This window comes from Streptopelia decaocto, assembly GCF_964273445.1.
Source record: "Streptopelia decaocto genome assembly, chromosome: 1".
Taxonomy (NCBI): Eukaryota; Metazoa; Chordata; class Aves; order Columbiformes; family Columbidae; genus Streptopelia; species Streptopelia decaocto.
In genome coordinates, this window is record NC_138663.1 from 57,026,143 (window position 1) to 57,040,608 (window position 14,466).

The following is a 14,466-nucleotide window of genomic DNA, read 5'->3' on the forward strand; positions in this document are numbered from 1 at the left end:
TCAGTAGTGATGTTCAAGTAAAATCAGCAGTCCTAAAATTTTCCATTGCTGACCCCATATCCAGGCTCATAATCACAGTTCCCCTTAATGCTTACGACTCCCTTCCTAACTTCCATAACCTTCCAGAGGCAACACCACTTACTTGGGCCCTACCAGCTGACATGGAGATGGACCCAAAGCACAGGGCCTCTTCTCCTTCCTGAAGATTAAAACTGTCATTAAAAAACCCAGACTGTCTAGAGAATTCCTGTCACTGCTGGTAAGAGAGTATTTCTCAAAGGGGCAAGAGAAACCTGTAGCCACAGACACATCTGCAACTGTGCCATGTTTTAACCGTTCAGTAATGCTCACCCTATTTTCATTTATTTTTTTTCCACCACAGACCTACTCTGCAAGAAAACAACAAAATAGTTCAGAGCATACCATGTCAGCTGCTTACCTTAAACTTGTTTCGATGGTTATCTGAGACAGTTTCTTTATCTGGACAGCTACAACAGCTACCCATGACTTCTTTAGAAGACCATGTGATGTCTAAAGGGGATACAAAAAATTAAAAATGATTATTTAGTTAAGTAAAAATACAGTATCATCAACAAAACAACCCAACACAAATTGCTCTCTGAAATTACAAGTCTTCATGATGAATTTTGCAGTGACAAGTAATTAAAAAATAAACTTAATATTACAAGTATTTTTAAACAGTGAAGTTAGATTTGGCATGAAGGGGCAACAACACCAAGCTGCGTAAGTCCTACCATAATTCAACCTGACGTTACTACCAAACAGACCAGTTTGAGTTGTCACCTTAATTCCCATGGTAGCAGCTTGGTGGAAAACAAAACCCAAAAACTTACTGGGGGCGATTCTCATCTCCTAAATTAGGGCCTTTATACAAGGCAACTACCTGACTCAGGTTCCATCTGAACGAGCACTCCCCAAGCTTAAACTGAGGAGCACAGCCCTCATGAGGCCCACGCAAGCCCTGGGCTGCTGGAGGCAAGACAAGCAGCCAGCACGGTGCTCCTGAAAGGCTCCCTGGCTCTGGCAGCTCCAGGGCTGGTTTGCAGGGGAGCATGGAGGCGTTCCAGGCCTGGAGGCAGCCCTGTGCTGGCAGCTGTGCAGTGAGGCTCTCTGTGCTTCCACTTTTAAATGCTTCCCATATAGCAATGTACATAAAACTATGTAATCAAAGTCCAGGGAAGGAAAAAGAAAATCCACATTCAACGCAAATATTTTAAAACTTGGGGTTTTTTGTTTCTATTAAGGTTTGGATTGTGTTACACAGTGTATTTCGTTTGCCATAAAACAGTAAAATATTCAACCAACACAGAACAGCATGGCTAAATTAAGGAAACAAAAAATACACATCTGATATTTTTGACATTTTCATCTATTTTTTTATGTATGGCAAAACTTTCATAAAACAGTACGAGAAAATGTTCATAGAACCAAATCTCACAACTTGCTTCTCCTCCCTCTACCACCTTGTAGAAGGTAGTAAGTTTTGTATTTCTTAAATATAAGAATATGAGGCAAAAGAAAACCCATTTATATGACCTTGGTGTTGGATAAGAACTAAAATTTCCACTACACAAATGGAAAGTGGGGCAAAATCCTGAAAGAGAGCTAGTAAGTCAAAAGAAGACATATTAGGAATCAAGAAGAAGGAAGACAGAACTGGTTAATAACTTTTTCTGACTAAAAGGGAAAAAACATCAGATGTCACTTGAAGAAAACTGGGACTTGCTTTCTAGACAGGCATTTGTATTATTAGCATGCAATGGCAGTATCCAAGTAGCTCTTTAGTCTGCTGAAAAATAAGGTGCAAGAAACAGAAGGAAGCACATCTAGCTCTTCTCCTCTTCTTGACAAGAAAAGCCACCCAAAAGCAATGCTGCTGCTCTAGAGACTGGATAAATCTGCACAAATCTGCAGAGGTGCAATTGAGAACTTGAACAGAAAGAGTAACAGCATGGCTTGGATTAATCCAGTAACAAAGAGACAGACTCAGTCAAAATCATGGATTCTTTAATGTCATTCCCGGCCATAACATGAAAACATGCATTAATATGACAGAGCTTTTTTCCCCTAACTCAACATGGAACTGGAGGGTTGGTTGTTTGTTTCTACTCTTGCAGAGAGCTATGCTACACACAAGTGTTTCTTTGCAAAGTGATGAGAGGTCCTGAATTTTCTCAGTCTCTCAATTATAAACTACTTTTAAGAGTCTTCACACATACATTTCATGGTTATTTTAACTACTCCATTTTTTTCCCCTGAAGAATTCTGCCTGTTTTATTTAGAAAGATAGATACACAGCTAAGGACATCTATTACTAATTTCCTACCCTGGCACCCAACAATTCCTCACTACAGTAACATTCACATGCTACCCTCTTCATTCTGAGAATACACCGCTCAAGACAGCAAAATGTGAAAATAGCTGCAATGCAGATTAACAACAAATATAATATAAATCTGCAGCTAAGATTTTTCAAGCTCTGTTCCATACAGCACTCAAGTGTGGCAAAACAGAAGCCTCTATTAGCCTTCAAGCACAGATGCTTACACTTAATAAAGTCCAATCTTAAACCTCCCAAAACCTTTTGACAAAGTGGAAACAAAACTACATAGCAGGATGCTGTTACAGCATCATGATTTCCTTTGCATTTGGCAAAAAGATAACTGATCGAATCTGCTGGAGGCAGGTGCTAGCAAACTCAAAGAGACAACTTACTGTGAAGCAGTTTAGGAGAAATCACTAGAGATGCAAGTGAAAATATGTAGTATGTGAAGGCGTAGGAAATATAGCTACTGTATCCCAAGAACAACAAAGAAAGGGCATGTGATCAATAATCATAAAAGCTCGTTATTTTGTCTCTAGTAACGGTCTCTAACGGTAATAGTTCAGAAAACCAAGAACTGTAATGCTGCTTCAAAGGAGAGATGTGAACCAAGGCTAACAAGAAGAAATTAAATAGGTAGGGAACTGGTAGAGTTAAAAATCACTCACCTAGATTTGGCCATTAATATTCCCAGGCTCTGCTGCAGCATCAGGGCTTCTGTCATACTTCAAAGTGTCATGCTGTCTTGCCACAGAACTAATCATTGGACCTAGAACTAGAAGAGTACATAAAAATGTGTTTTTTCTTGGGTTTAAGATGCCAGTTAGTAAACTAATCAAAATACATATGTTTTTTATATTTTAGCAATACTATGTCAAGTGAGGTCTTCATGACCAGAGTGCATCTTAAGTGGAGTTGCAGACAATAAACAGATCTCATAGAGCTTTCCCAGCATTTTACTGTCTATCTGGTCTTGGAAGAAAATAATCTGGTGTCCCTTTCTGCAGTGTAGCCTATCACACTGGCAACTCTACTCATCCTCTACTCACTCTTTACCCAATGTAGTGTGTGGACATGACAGATGCAAAGTTCCGATTCTCTTTAGCACATATCAACCAAACCACAGCAAATAGAATACATCCAATTTTGCTTAACTCCCTCTTGCTTCTCCTGCTGAACGTATACCAATGCCGACTTGTACGGCTAACACCTCACCCTTTCTTTGTTTCCCTCTCATGATTCTTGCTGCATGACTTTAACCATAAATTGCTTGATTTCACCTTTCCCCAGCCCCCCTGCCCCAATCATTCTCATACTCGCTCTCCTCTCACATTTACCACTGCAAGTTCAACTCCTGCTTCCATCAGGCTGACAGTTGGCAGCCTCCATTCTCCATTTGTAAAATTGCCGAACAAGCACTTGGTGTTTCCTTTGAGGCTGCTTCTTGAACTCAAGAGAAGGGCTAAAATGGGCTTTAATAGCCTTCCTTATCAGCCTTTCAGGAGGTCAGTGCCAACATGTTTGAGATCACTACAGCTCTGCTTATCAAGGCTGCTGGAATTCTTTGTATTCATCTGCTATCCTCTGCCTTGGACTTGGATTAAAAGCACTTTGGGAAACTAAAACACTCTTCTGTGTAGTATCAAGTGTAACGTAGTCCCAAGCTCATCCCAGGCCCCATCACTGTAAGGGTTGCAGAATGTTCTTACTATGGAGGGATTGTGCAAGAGAATAGCATAAATTCAATACTGGTAAATGCAAAATAATATACCCAGCAAAGGAGCTCTGTCTGTCAGGAAGACAGATCAGTCATGGAGTCACATCGTTCAGTGAAAACATTAGCTCAATAATTATCATAAAGCACATGAAGCAGAACTGCTCAGAAAGAAGCGTCGGAACAGAAATAGAATTATATTGAATGAATCCACAGTGCATCCACATATGTATTAATTTATGCAATCATGACTTCCCCATAAAAAATATACAGTAAAACCAGAAATATGCTACTAGAAGTGCTCAGCATGCAAAAAAGGACCACACAGGGCACAGAAATTATGAGTACTGAATTATAGGTGACATGGAAAAGATAAAAAAAGCCCAACTATTTTCCAAATGCAAGCTCTAGGGAGCAGCAACTGACATTAATAAGGAGTAGGTTGGAAAACAAACAAAAACACACACACACACACAACCAAAACAAACACCACAAAAGTCGATTTTGCACATGGTATGTAGTTAAACTTTGTCATCCATGTCTTGTGGGAATGAGTTCAAAAATTTAAAGATTCAGAAAGTAACTGGACAAATACAAAGAAAGAAATACATATTATATCTGTGGTTCAGATATATATATATATATATATCCATGAAGAGCTTTTAAACTCAAGGATGTCACATCTGGCTCAAAAAGTCTCTAAACTGCAGATTCTTAGAAGGGTATTAGAGAATGATCTTAAACCACTCCTCCTTACTATTCCCTTCCCTATATATTTACTATTGGCTGTCAGAATTTACTACTTACTGTCAGAAACAGGATCCTAGACAAACTGATGCTTCATGCCTGACCCAATAAAGCCATTCCTAGTTAACCAAAAAGGATGACAGACTAAGCACATTTTTTTAGTGCAGTGTCATAAGAGCTTTTAAAAAAAAGTATTTAACTTGAAACTAAAACCTAGATTTCACGAAGGTACAGAGGATAACCTTATTGAACTGTTTGATGGATATGTATATTTACAAACACATACTTAACATAAAGATTCTCTGCTGTGCATAAGTGGTATTTAGCATCAGGAACTTGCAGCAAGTCACCAGCCCTTCATGTAATACATTTGCCCTTTCGCCATAAGCTTTATTGATCTTGGACAAAGTTGTAGACAGTTCTATTAAAGATCTATCCCTCTGCACCACACACGGGTTCTGGTTCTGTGACAGCCCTACCCAATCTAGCTGGTATTGTCTAATTTGTTTTTTGGCCAGGTTAGATTTTTGTTGTCTTAGCACACCAACCCAGCACAGCAGAGAGTCTGGCAAGTGCCAGGACCAGCTGGGAACAGAATCACAGCCTTAGTCACCTCTGCCCAGTGTTCAGAAAGCCTAACCCCTGGGGCTAGTTACTGGAATTTACTCAGATTACTAAACTCCCTTCTAAAACCTTCAGGACAGGAGAAAGGAAAGATGAAGCAGAAAGCCTGACCCACTCAATCTGGGGGAATCTTGCAGGTAGTCATTAGAAAAATAATAAAATCAAACATTTCCACAGGCAAGCTACACTAATGCAGGTGTGTTTGCACTGGGTTTTTACCCTGATATTTTTCTACCAAAGTTTTAAAACCTTCACATGGTTTGGCTACCTAAAGCAGACTAGCCTGTTTCAGTGAGCTAAGAATAATTCTTAAATTATCTTAAACAGAGTTTTTAATGGATAAAAGAAAGCACACGAATTCACAGCACCTAACTTCTTTTAAATGTAAAGCAATAAGAAAAATCTCCAACCAGTTGTTTCCAATTACAAGTTGGCTATTTACTCTGTTTGGGATTTTCTTAAATCTTCCCAGATTGCAAAATATTTGCTCAAATTTACACATACAAGGAGAAGTAGACATTTTCACAGTTATAACCCCTAAAATTAATAGTTTCGGTTATGTCTACAATGTCAAATTTAGGAGCTGCAATTTCCCGTTCATGAAGCATCAGTGGTGGTTGGGTCCAGTCAAGCAAGGAGGGGGAAGGGGATGGAGAGTATTTTCTGCTTCTCTCTAACACACATTCATTAGGGCATTGCAAGGTAAAAATCCCAGGCAAGACAAATGTGGACCAGCCCTTATCTAAACCTTGTTAACAGGAGTGAAAATTAGGAACTGCCATAACTTCAGTAAGATATATTATTTGGCTTTGTCAAGTAAAACACATCTCTTTCCCTTATAGACTAAGCAGTGGCAACAAGTTATGCTTATCTCTGAAAAGTCAAGGAAGACAAGGCACCAGTGTAAACACAGTAGGTACCTTTTTAAAATAAATTTTTTTAAAAAGTCAAAAGCTTGTAGAAACTCTAACATTTGCAATAAAGGCCATGTGGACAAGCTGCAACTTCTCTTTTCACTCATGGTAACTGGTCACCCCATTAAAGTGGGCTCACAGTTGCACAGCTGATCTAGAAAGTGGCATTCACTATGTTCTGCATGCTTTGGCTGCAGAATCAAACATTAACTCTGGAGGATATTTTCAGTATGCGTTAATTTATAGCCCATATCTTTTAAAAATCAGGGAAGGAAAAACCCCAAACCATAGCAAACCTCAGAAGAGGCAGGGAGAAGCAAAGGTACCTTGTCTGTTAACTGATCTTTTCCACATATTCTCTTTGAAAGAAAAAGTAGCCTTTCAAGCCACTAGCTGCCACATTACTAGATCTTGGATATGTCATCCTCTCAGACCTACAAGTACAAAATATACTGAAGTGCATTAATAGAACTTTAGGTTGTTAAGAATACGATTGGGAATTTTTCCTCCTCCAGAAACTGTAGTATCTGGAAAGATCCATTAATCTAATGGAGTAAATAGATTAATTGCCCGTGGCAGATTGTTCACACTCAGGCTAACAAGCACTTGCATCTATTTGTTAGTGTATTATCAAGCATAGTATCAAGAATTCATAATATTTGCACCACAGCTAGACTATATAAACACACACTTCTACTACCATGTTTGCCTATAATATTCTAAGTCACTCCATTTGGAAGATTCTGTCTACTTTTAAAATCCTGAAGCATAAGCATCCACCATTTTCAAAGATTCTGGTTTTTGTCTGGCCTATGGTATAAAAAAGTAAGATCATAATCCAAATCACTAGAACACCAAACTCCTGTGCACTCTTACTTCCTACTCTTATTTAAATATTTAGTTTAAAATGTAGAGTAGAAGAAAAAAATCATTATCAAACCCTCTAGGTTTAACATCAATTTCTGTGGAAATAAAGCAGTTATGATAAAACTCAAACCAACAGAAATGCTGAGGTTTGGAGGTATATTAAACTTGCAAACTTATTGACAGATGAATAAATCAAAATCAGGAGTATTTCACCTTTTTCATTAATTTATTTTAACAATTCTATTTAGCATACTGAGTAGAATAATATTGTTCAAACCATTCATTATATTTAAAATTTGAAACTGCCCAAGACTTCATATTTCTTTTGTCCTCAATAACAACACAAGGATGTTTACGCTCATAGTTTAAACTCTGCCACTTCCTAAAATACATTTCTCAAAATGTGTTCCATAAACATTGTAAAGAGTTACCCACGGTTTACCTAAGCTTGAAGCAAGTTAGCCAGCCGTGCTTTATACCAACACTGAAATGAATCATTAAAATTCAGAAAGCGTAAAAATTAAGTCAATTTAGGATTTTTTTCAGCTGCACCAACGCTATAATACTTGAGTATTTCAGAACTACAGAATTGGGTTCTCACAGCTGTTTACTATCAAAGAACAAACAAAGAGACTGAATTCAATTTAAAGTTTTATTAACACACTCTTAGAATGCAAGTTCTATGAATTGTTTCAACACCTGCTTCTTTCTTAACTTGATAATAAATACTTGGTAATAAATCCAGTAAACAAAAAAAAAAATGGGAGGGGGGTGTAGAGGGGAGAGGAATTAGTTGTACTTGACAGCTTCTGGAAAAACTCTTAAGTTTTTGCAAGGGAAAAGTCCAATACTTGGGAAGGGTGTGGAGGGAACAGACAATGTAATGGTTGTCATCTGTACCGAGCCCAGGAAGGTTTCAATATCATAACTGCCTTCTATGAAATAAATTCAATTTATTGCCTGGGGCCCTCTCTGGCCTTTTAAACATTAAAGTTATTTGGGAACATGAGATACATCTATGAGAAGATGACTGTTACTTAAAAACAAAAAAAAGTATTCTGCTGAAACCAGTGTGTGTGTGAGCTAGAAAATTTAGAAGTGGCTAGCACATTTTCTTCCTTTAAAACTTCAAAAGAACAGACTCTACATGCTATTTCAAACTCAAATTGTGCCAAGGGTTGTTTCTCTTGATGCCTTGGAGTTCAGGAATTATCAGAAGTTATGGCAATGGCAAATTATTAATAGCTATATAAAAATATGCACATCTTGCTCAGCATTAAGTAAAACTCCCCATTCTCCCTTCCTCCAAGCATGTTAATATTGTCACCTCTTATAAAACTCCTTAAAAATTAACATTATTCTCCTCAAAACTATTACTATTAAATTCTTCCTGTGTGAAAGAAAACCTAGGGAAAGGTTTTTATTGTTGAAGTATGGCACCAGATTCATCCTGTATTTTAGGTCAGTAACCTGAACACTGTCAATCAATGCCTTCACCCCACAGAGACTGACCTCTTTCCATTTGGTATGTAAGAAACAGAGTTCAAATTCTGGTTGTCTAAATTGCATCTACAATAGACAGTAGCAGTAGACATCACAAATAACTTGCTAGGCAACTGAACACCTTGAAATAGGAAAAACTAACTTTGACAATTTCCTCTCAAAGTTCAAAATTCTCATCCCCCAAGTGTTTGGAGGTTTACATTTATACAGATGCTCAAAGAAGCAGCATCCCCAATTCAGAGTGGGTATTACAGCCTCCATCATGACACCTGCCTGGCAAGTGCTGCAGGACAAATCTCACACCACAAGAGACTTGGCAAGAGGTGACCTATTCAAAACAAGAAACCTAATTTCATTACAATTGGATCAGTGGCTTCTTATAGGAATGTTATGGATATCTTGTCTTCTGTTTTAAAAGAAATCAATGTTTGGGTTTTTTTTTCTTTTTATGGCTTTCAGTATACAGAAACAATGTCAAACATTTACAGATAGAAACTGCTCTCTGCAACTTACTTTTTTCTTTCTCCCTCTCCCATACTTTTTCCTTAAGGACCTATTTTTCCTCTGTGATTTTTACAGAATACTACTAACTATAAATTGATTCATTTCAGATTTTACATCCTTCATGTTTCATGATTTCCACCCTTGCATTACCATGTTAAATATTTCTTGATATTTGACTACAGCCAGTGTAATTAGATTTAACAGTGAATTCCCACCCTGCAAAAATATAAGCAGCAAGGCTGAGGTGCAATTTATAAAGCAGCCTATTTTTCTAGATCCTTCATGAAGAACACTGATGACCTAATATGTCAGAGGGAACACATACTTTAAGAGATACTGCATGAACTGTGAGTTAAATCCTCTATTTAAAAATTCACCACAAATGATGGCGAGATTTGCACTACCTTTACCACCCTGAAATCTTCTTATGGCAAAACCTGAAGCTTACATACTCAATTCCTTCGAAAGCTAGTAACTCCGCTCAACTTCTGGTTTCTGTTTTTCTGTCTGCCCCATGATGAGCCACACAGCATTGAACCTGCCCCTCCTTGAAGCTCATTCCAGTACATCTTTCTCCTCTTTAAACTCTCACAATTGGAAATACTTGAAGAAAAGCACAGTCAAATCCCTACAGATACATTATGATAAGTAATTTTCTCAGCTCGGTTTTGGAGCGCTGTTGATGCTAACGCTTATTCTAGAGCATGGAATAATTTCACCTAGATACCATCACCTCAAAGATTAAGTACAAGCTGAGAGTAGAAATCTGAGTGTTTCAGGTTATATATAGACAATTTCTAAGTAACTGATTACATCCTCTGCTTGTTAACCAGAGTTGTCACTACAGCAAAGCAGCTTTAATTTTTCTGCACAAAAAACAGCTTTTGAATGAAAGCAGAAGTCCTACAGGCATTTGAAACAGCAAGCAGACTAATAAACACATGAACCAACTTACCATGTAGGAAAAATGTTACTGAGTAAAATAATGATTGGTTCATTGCCATTTTATTCCTTCCAGAAGATAGGTGAAGAAGGCAGAAAAGGTACTGAAATCTGTCCTTTGAATTTTGCTGGTAGCCAAATACTGCCCATCTCATCACTAACTAAAAGAAGGACTTAAATGGATAATCATTTTATCTGATGTGGCAAATCCTGCGTCTTCAGCGTTGTGATGTAATCCATGGTGGCAAATTCTATATGATTTAAGAATCCTGGTATCCTACTTAGGACTTAAAATAGCCCATACTTTGACCTTCTATTTATTTTGGCTAGCATATCTTCACTACCATGAAGCCAAGTTCTTTCAACTGGAAAACAAAACTTAGGTTTCTGGAACACGGGACTCCCACGTACCAGACCTCACATGCACATAAGAGATGCAGCATCAAAATAAAGCATTTGCCTTGAACTAGTTATTACTGAGTGTGGTCAGCTCCAAGAGCCTCATTCCCCCAATGGCCACAAAAAGGACCTCTTCACTTTATAATTATTTGGCGGCGGGGGGTGGGGGTGGGGGGTGCGAAATCTGTACATCAGCAAAGACTGACTAATTCACTTTAACATTTGGAGACAGAACAGACGTAAGAGGTGCCAGAGCTGGAACGCTCTCCCATGGAAACACAGCAGTTTAAAGGGATATAAGCATTCAGCAGAACAGCAAGAAACCCCTGAGAAATACAGAAAAAAAACTCTCCTTGCCTGCCCACGTGTGCTGCCATCCTTCAAACCAACTCCTTTCAGGTGTCCTGGAGGGCCCTTGCATTGCATAGTCTGGTAAACAACAGCATAATAACAACTCACCCCGAAACAGCAAATGCATTTTGGGGAGATGGCATCTTAATTGTAAAGCAAGCTCCACTAATGTCAGACATAATCCTTGCCCTTCATCCACTTGGCAACAATTACTAAGAAAATTAATATTGAAGGTGCTTAAGTACTAAAAGAATGAAAAAACAACAGTGCTAACAAACCATAACAGAGTTAAAAACGACAATGAAGGAGATCCAAGAAACTAAACATGCTGAGAAAGAGTTTGGTGCCGCTGGCTGCAATTACGGAAAACCAACTATAAATGGTAGAGGTGAAGTTGCAGAATCTAGTTTCTAACTTCGCTTATGCTAGCAGGTGAAGTTTTACCTCAAGCTTTTTAATAAACGAGCATGTTGTCAGACTTACGATTAAAATACAGTAATAAAGGTACACTCCTTTTCTCTCTTCAGCCGTTTTCAAGGGGGAGGGGGAGACAAAACTGGCAAAACCCAAGCTAAACTGTAAAGCCTTCTGGCTCCTGTAAAAACAAAATTATTGCAACCACACACAAGCTGCAGCACACAAGGTTACTGCTTCGGCGCGCCGCTCTCGGAGCCCTCCGAACACAGGGCGAGGAGGCCGAACGGCTCCCTCAGCAACATTCCTCCGGCAGCACCTCCTGCCACTGCCAAGCCCCTGCTCCTCAGCCTCACAGGAGGCTTGCTTTCTTACCTTTTCTTCCTCCCCCTTTTGAACACACAGATTCCTTCATGATTCCGTCTGTTTTGCTGTATGTGTTTCAGTATGTTTGGATTCAAAGTCATTAGCAACTTTTTGCTTCTTTCTCCCCACCCCACCTTGATTTGGTGCTGTATAAAAAATACCCAATGCCATGTAAAACACAGGAGAAAAAAAAGCACCCAAACCCAACCAAACCAAAATCTAGGAGCCTTGTCTGTTTAAATTCAGGACTGCCAACTGATCTTGAAGAGCCACTATGTAAAATTTTGAAATGGCACGTTAGTATTAAATTAATTCTCTACAGTTCTCCTTAAAAGTTATCATTTTCGCAAAATGCTCAAATTTAGGTAAGTTAGTTAAACATTTGTCGTAACACTGTTCACTAGTAATACCTTAAAAAACCATGCTCATTCTGACAGAAAAGCTCTTCTACTTGCCACAATTACAGCAGAAATGAAGATTAAAGACCAACTTAAACAGCTGAGTTAGACAAGCAGAGAGAAGGGCCGCAGGCAGTGATGTTGTGTCAACACTTACATACTTCATGACATTCAAGACTGATCTATGACACTGATCCTACACCTCTCCACTTCACTCTAGCATGACATTTTAAAACCAGCATTCCGTCCTTATTCTGAGGTGTGGCACCCCACATTCTGACCTATCCTAATGCTATATAAAAGGTAATCACACATTTCATCCAGGTACTAGGTGACACAACTGCTCTATTCAAGAGGTGTATAAATACATATGTGGCCTGAAATGGAGTTTCAAATCTTCACCTCAGCACATTTCAAAAACTCTAAGTTTTTAAATCCACGTACATCTTGGACAGGAACACACAAGCTCTTTGCTCTACCATTTCCATTAATCCTTCTGAGGATGTGGAACAACATTCCTTGTTTGAGTCCAAAAAACAATCCTCTTACTCTAAACTTCCAGAGAAACACCGCTTATATTTTACTTGGTATCATTTTTAAAATAACTTACACACATGCAAATATTTTTCAATTTCTTACTAAAACAATTTCTCCCGATCCACACCACCGTATTGTTTTCTGTGAATATCTGCCAGATTAACTACATCCTTTTAAAAGAAACAGCCAGAATATCAAGCTCCAAACCGTGACATTAGGTTAAACAAGCAAGCACAACTAAATTATTTTATTCTTGGAAAATCTGAACCTCTTAAAAAAATGTCCTCTGAGGAACAGCATATACAAAAAGCATCATTTTTACACAACAACAAAACAGTAGAAATGCGACTGAAGTTTTAAGCATCTCTGCCATGGAAAATATTTTTGGATATAGAATCAAGGAGAAAGGCAAAGTGATGAGAAAATAAAGTAGGCAGCTACAACAACCAAGCCAAGTAATGGAGCCTAAGAGGAAGAGAGAATCAAGCTTAATTCTTGAAAAGGATGCCTGGCTCAAAACTGTTTAACTAGTGAGTCAGCTCTCCAGTATTTAACCACAAATGCCTCCTAAAAGTTGAGGCCCACAGCTCTTGCCAAGTCTTCAAAGCCAGCAAAGTTCCAAATTCTGTAATTAAGTAAATCACACTGAGTTTATATTTGGCAATATTTTAATCTCTGAAATATTGTTCATTCAAACATTTCAGGAAAGGTTAAGTTTTGCTTTTATGTTTTTCACGTGTTTTGCACACAGTCTTCTAATACATTAATAGAAACAACATTGAAAAGCCTGCAAGGTCTTTCTTACCAAAATATTAAGTGGGTTTATAAAAACTAAGGCCATGCCACTGTCTTTTATAGAAATACAGATAAATATATTATCAGTATGTATTCTCAATATGTGCCCTTCTTCATCCATCCATCGGCTGCTCTTTTGCTATCAGCAAGTTTTTAGCACTTGGGTACAAGGAACCTGGCCTTACCTAAACGTCTAGGTTTTATACATTTTTTTTTTGTTGCTTGAAAAACTGACAATCCCATCCTCCCAAAATATCATTATAACTTGGCTCTTTTCAAAACAGTTTGGCTTCTGCATTTACCATTTCTCCCTCTTCTGCAAAAAAATTATCTTCATCACATTTCAAAGACACGTGATTTTCTTACTTCTGTTTACAGGCCTCCTCATGTGCTTCTTGTACATTTTTTCTTCCCACTCTAAGGAGGAATTCTAATAATCACTTATCTTTACCTCCCTGTGACGCCAATTCACTGTATAAAAGGGGAAGATTAACAATAGCTAATTATTCCTCTAAATAAAACTATGTATGTTATTCACTGGTAGCTGATGAGAAGTAAGATCCGCAGTCTCAGGGTACTCTTTGTCAACATAGAATTGCATCTGCCAAAAAGCAGGTTTACACTACCTTTTTTTTTTTTTTCATTGCATTTGCAATGACAAAGAGCATAAGAACATTTAGTTAACATGGCTGATTTGTTAAACTATGGTAACCTTACTCTATAGATGCCTGTCTGTGCCTTGGGCTACCAAAAAAAAAAAAAAAGAGGGCCAAAGACTGAGTTACTTCTGAGGAGATTCCAATTGGACACAAGAGGGAAATTTTTCATGATGAGAACAATCAGCCATTGGAATAATCTCTCCAGGGCAGTGGTGGATTCCCCAACATTGCACACTTTAAAGACTCAGCTGGACAGGGTGTTGGGCCATCTTGTCCAGGCTGTACTTTTGTCAAAAAAGACTGGACCTGATGATTCTTGTGGACCCTTCCAACCTGGTATTCTATGATTCTCTGATTCTACATCAACTGATCAAAATTCTGACTATTA

At 38.2% G+C, this 14,466-nt stretch overlaps 1 protein-coding gene across 5 annotated transcripts in view; it reads right to left on the bottom strand.

Moving 5' to 3' along the window:
- Window positions 1–14,466, bottom strand: part of FRS2 (fibroblast growth factor receptor substrate 2) — a gene marked incomplete at its 3' end in the record, with an annotated part of 51,248 nt that overhangs the window by 9,287 nt on the left and 27,495 nt on the right. For 4 of the 5 annotated variants that reach the window (XM_082043671.1, XM_082043672.1, XM_082043674.1 and 1 more), the window contains 2 exons: window positions 3,013–3,119; window positions 440–531 (listed from right to left, as the gene is read on the bottom strand). In XM_082043671.1, coding sequence (XP_081899797.1) covers window positions 440–505 — 66 coding nt within the window. In that variant the 5' untranslated portion in view covers window positions 506–531; window positions 3,013–3,119. The remainder of the gene's footprint in view (window positions 1–439; window positions 532–3,012; window positions 3,120–14,466) is intronic. The other variant, XM_082043675.1, reaches the window with a different exon arrangement.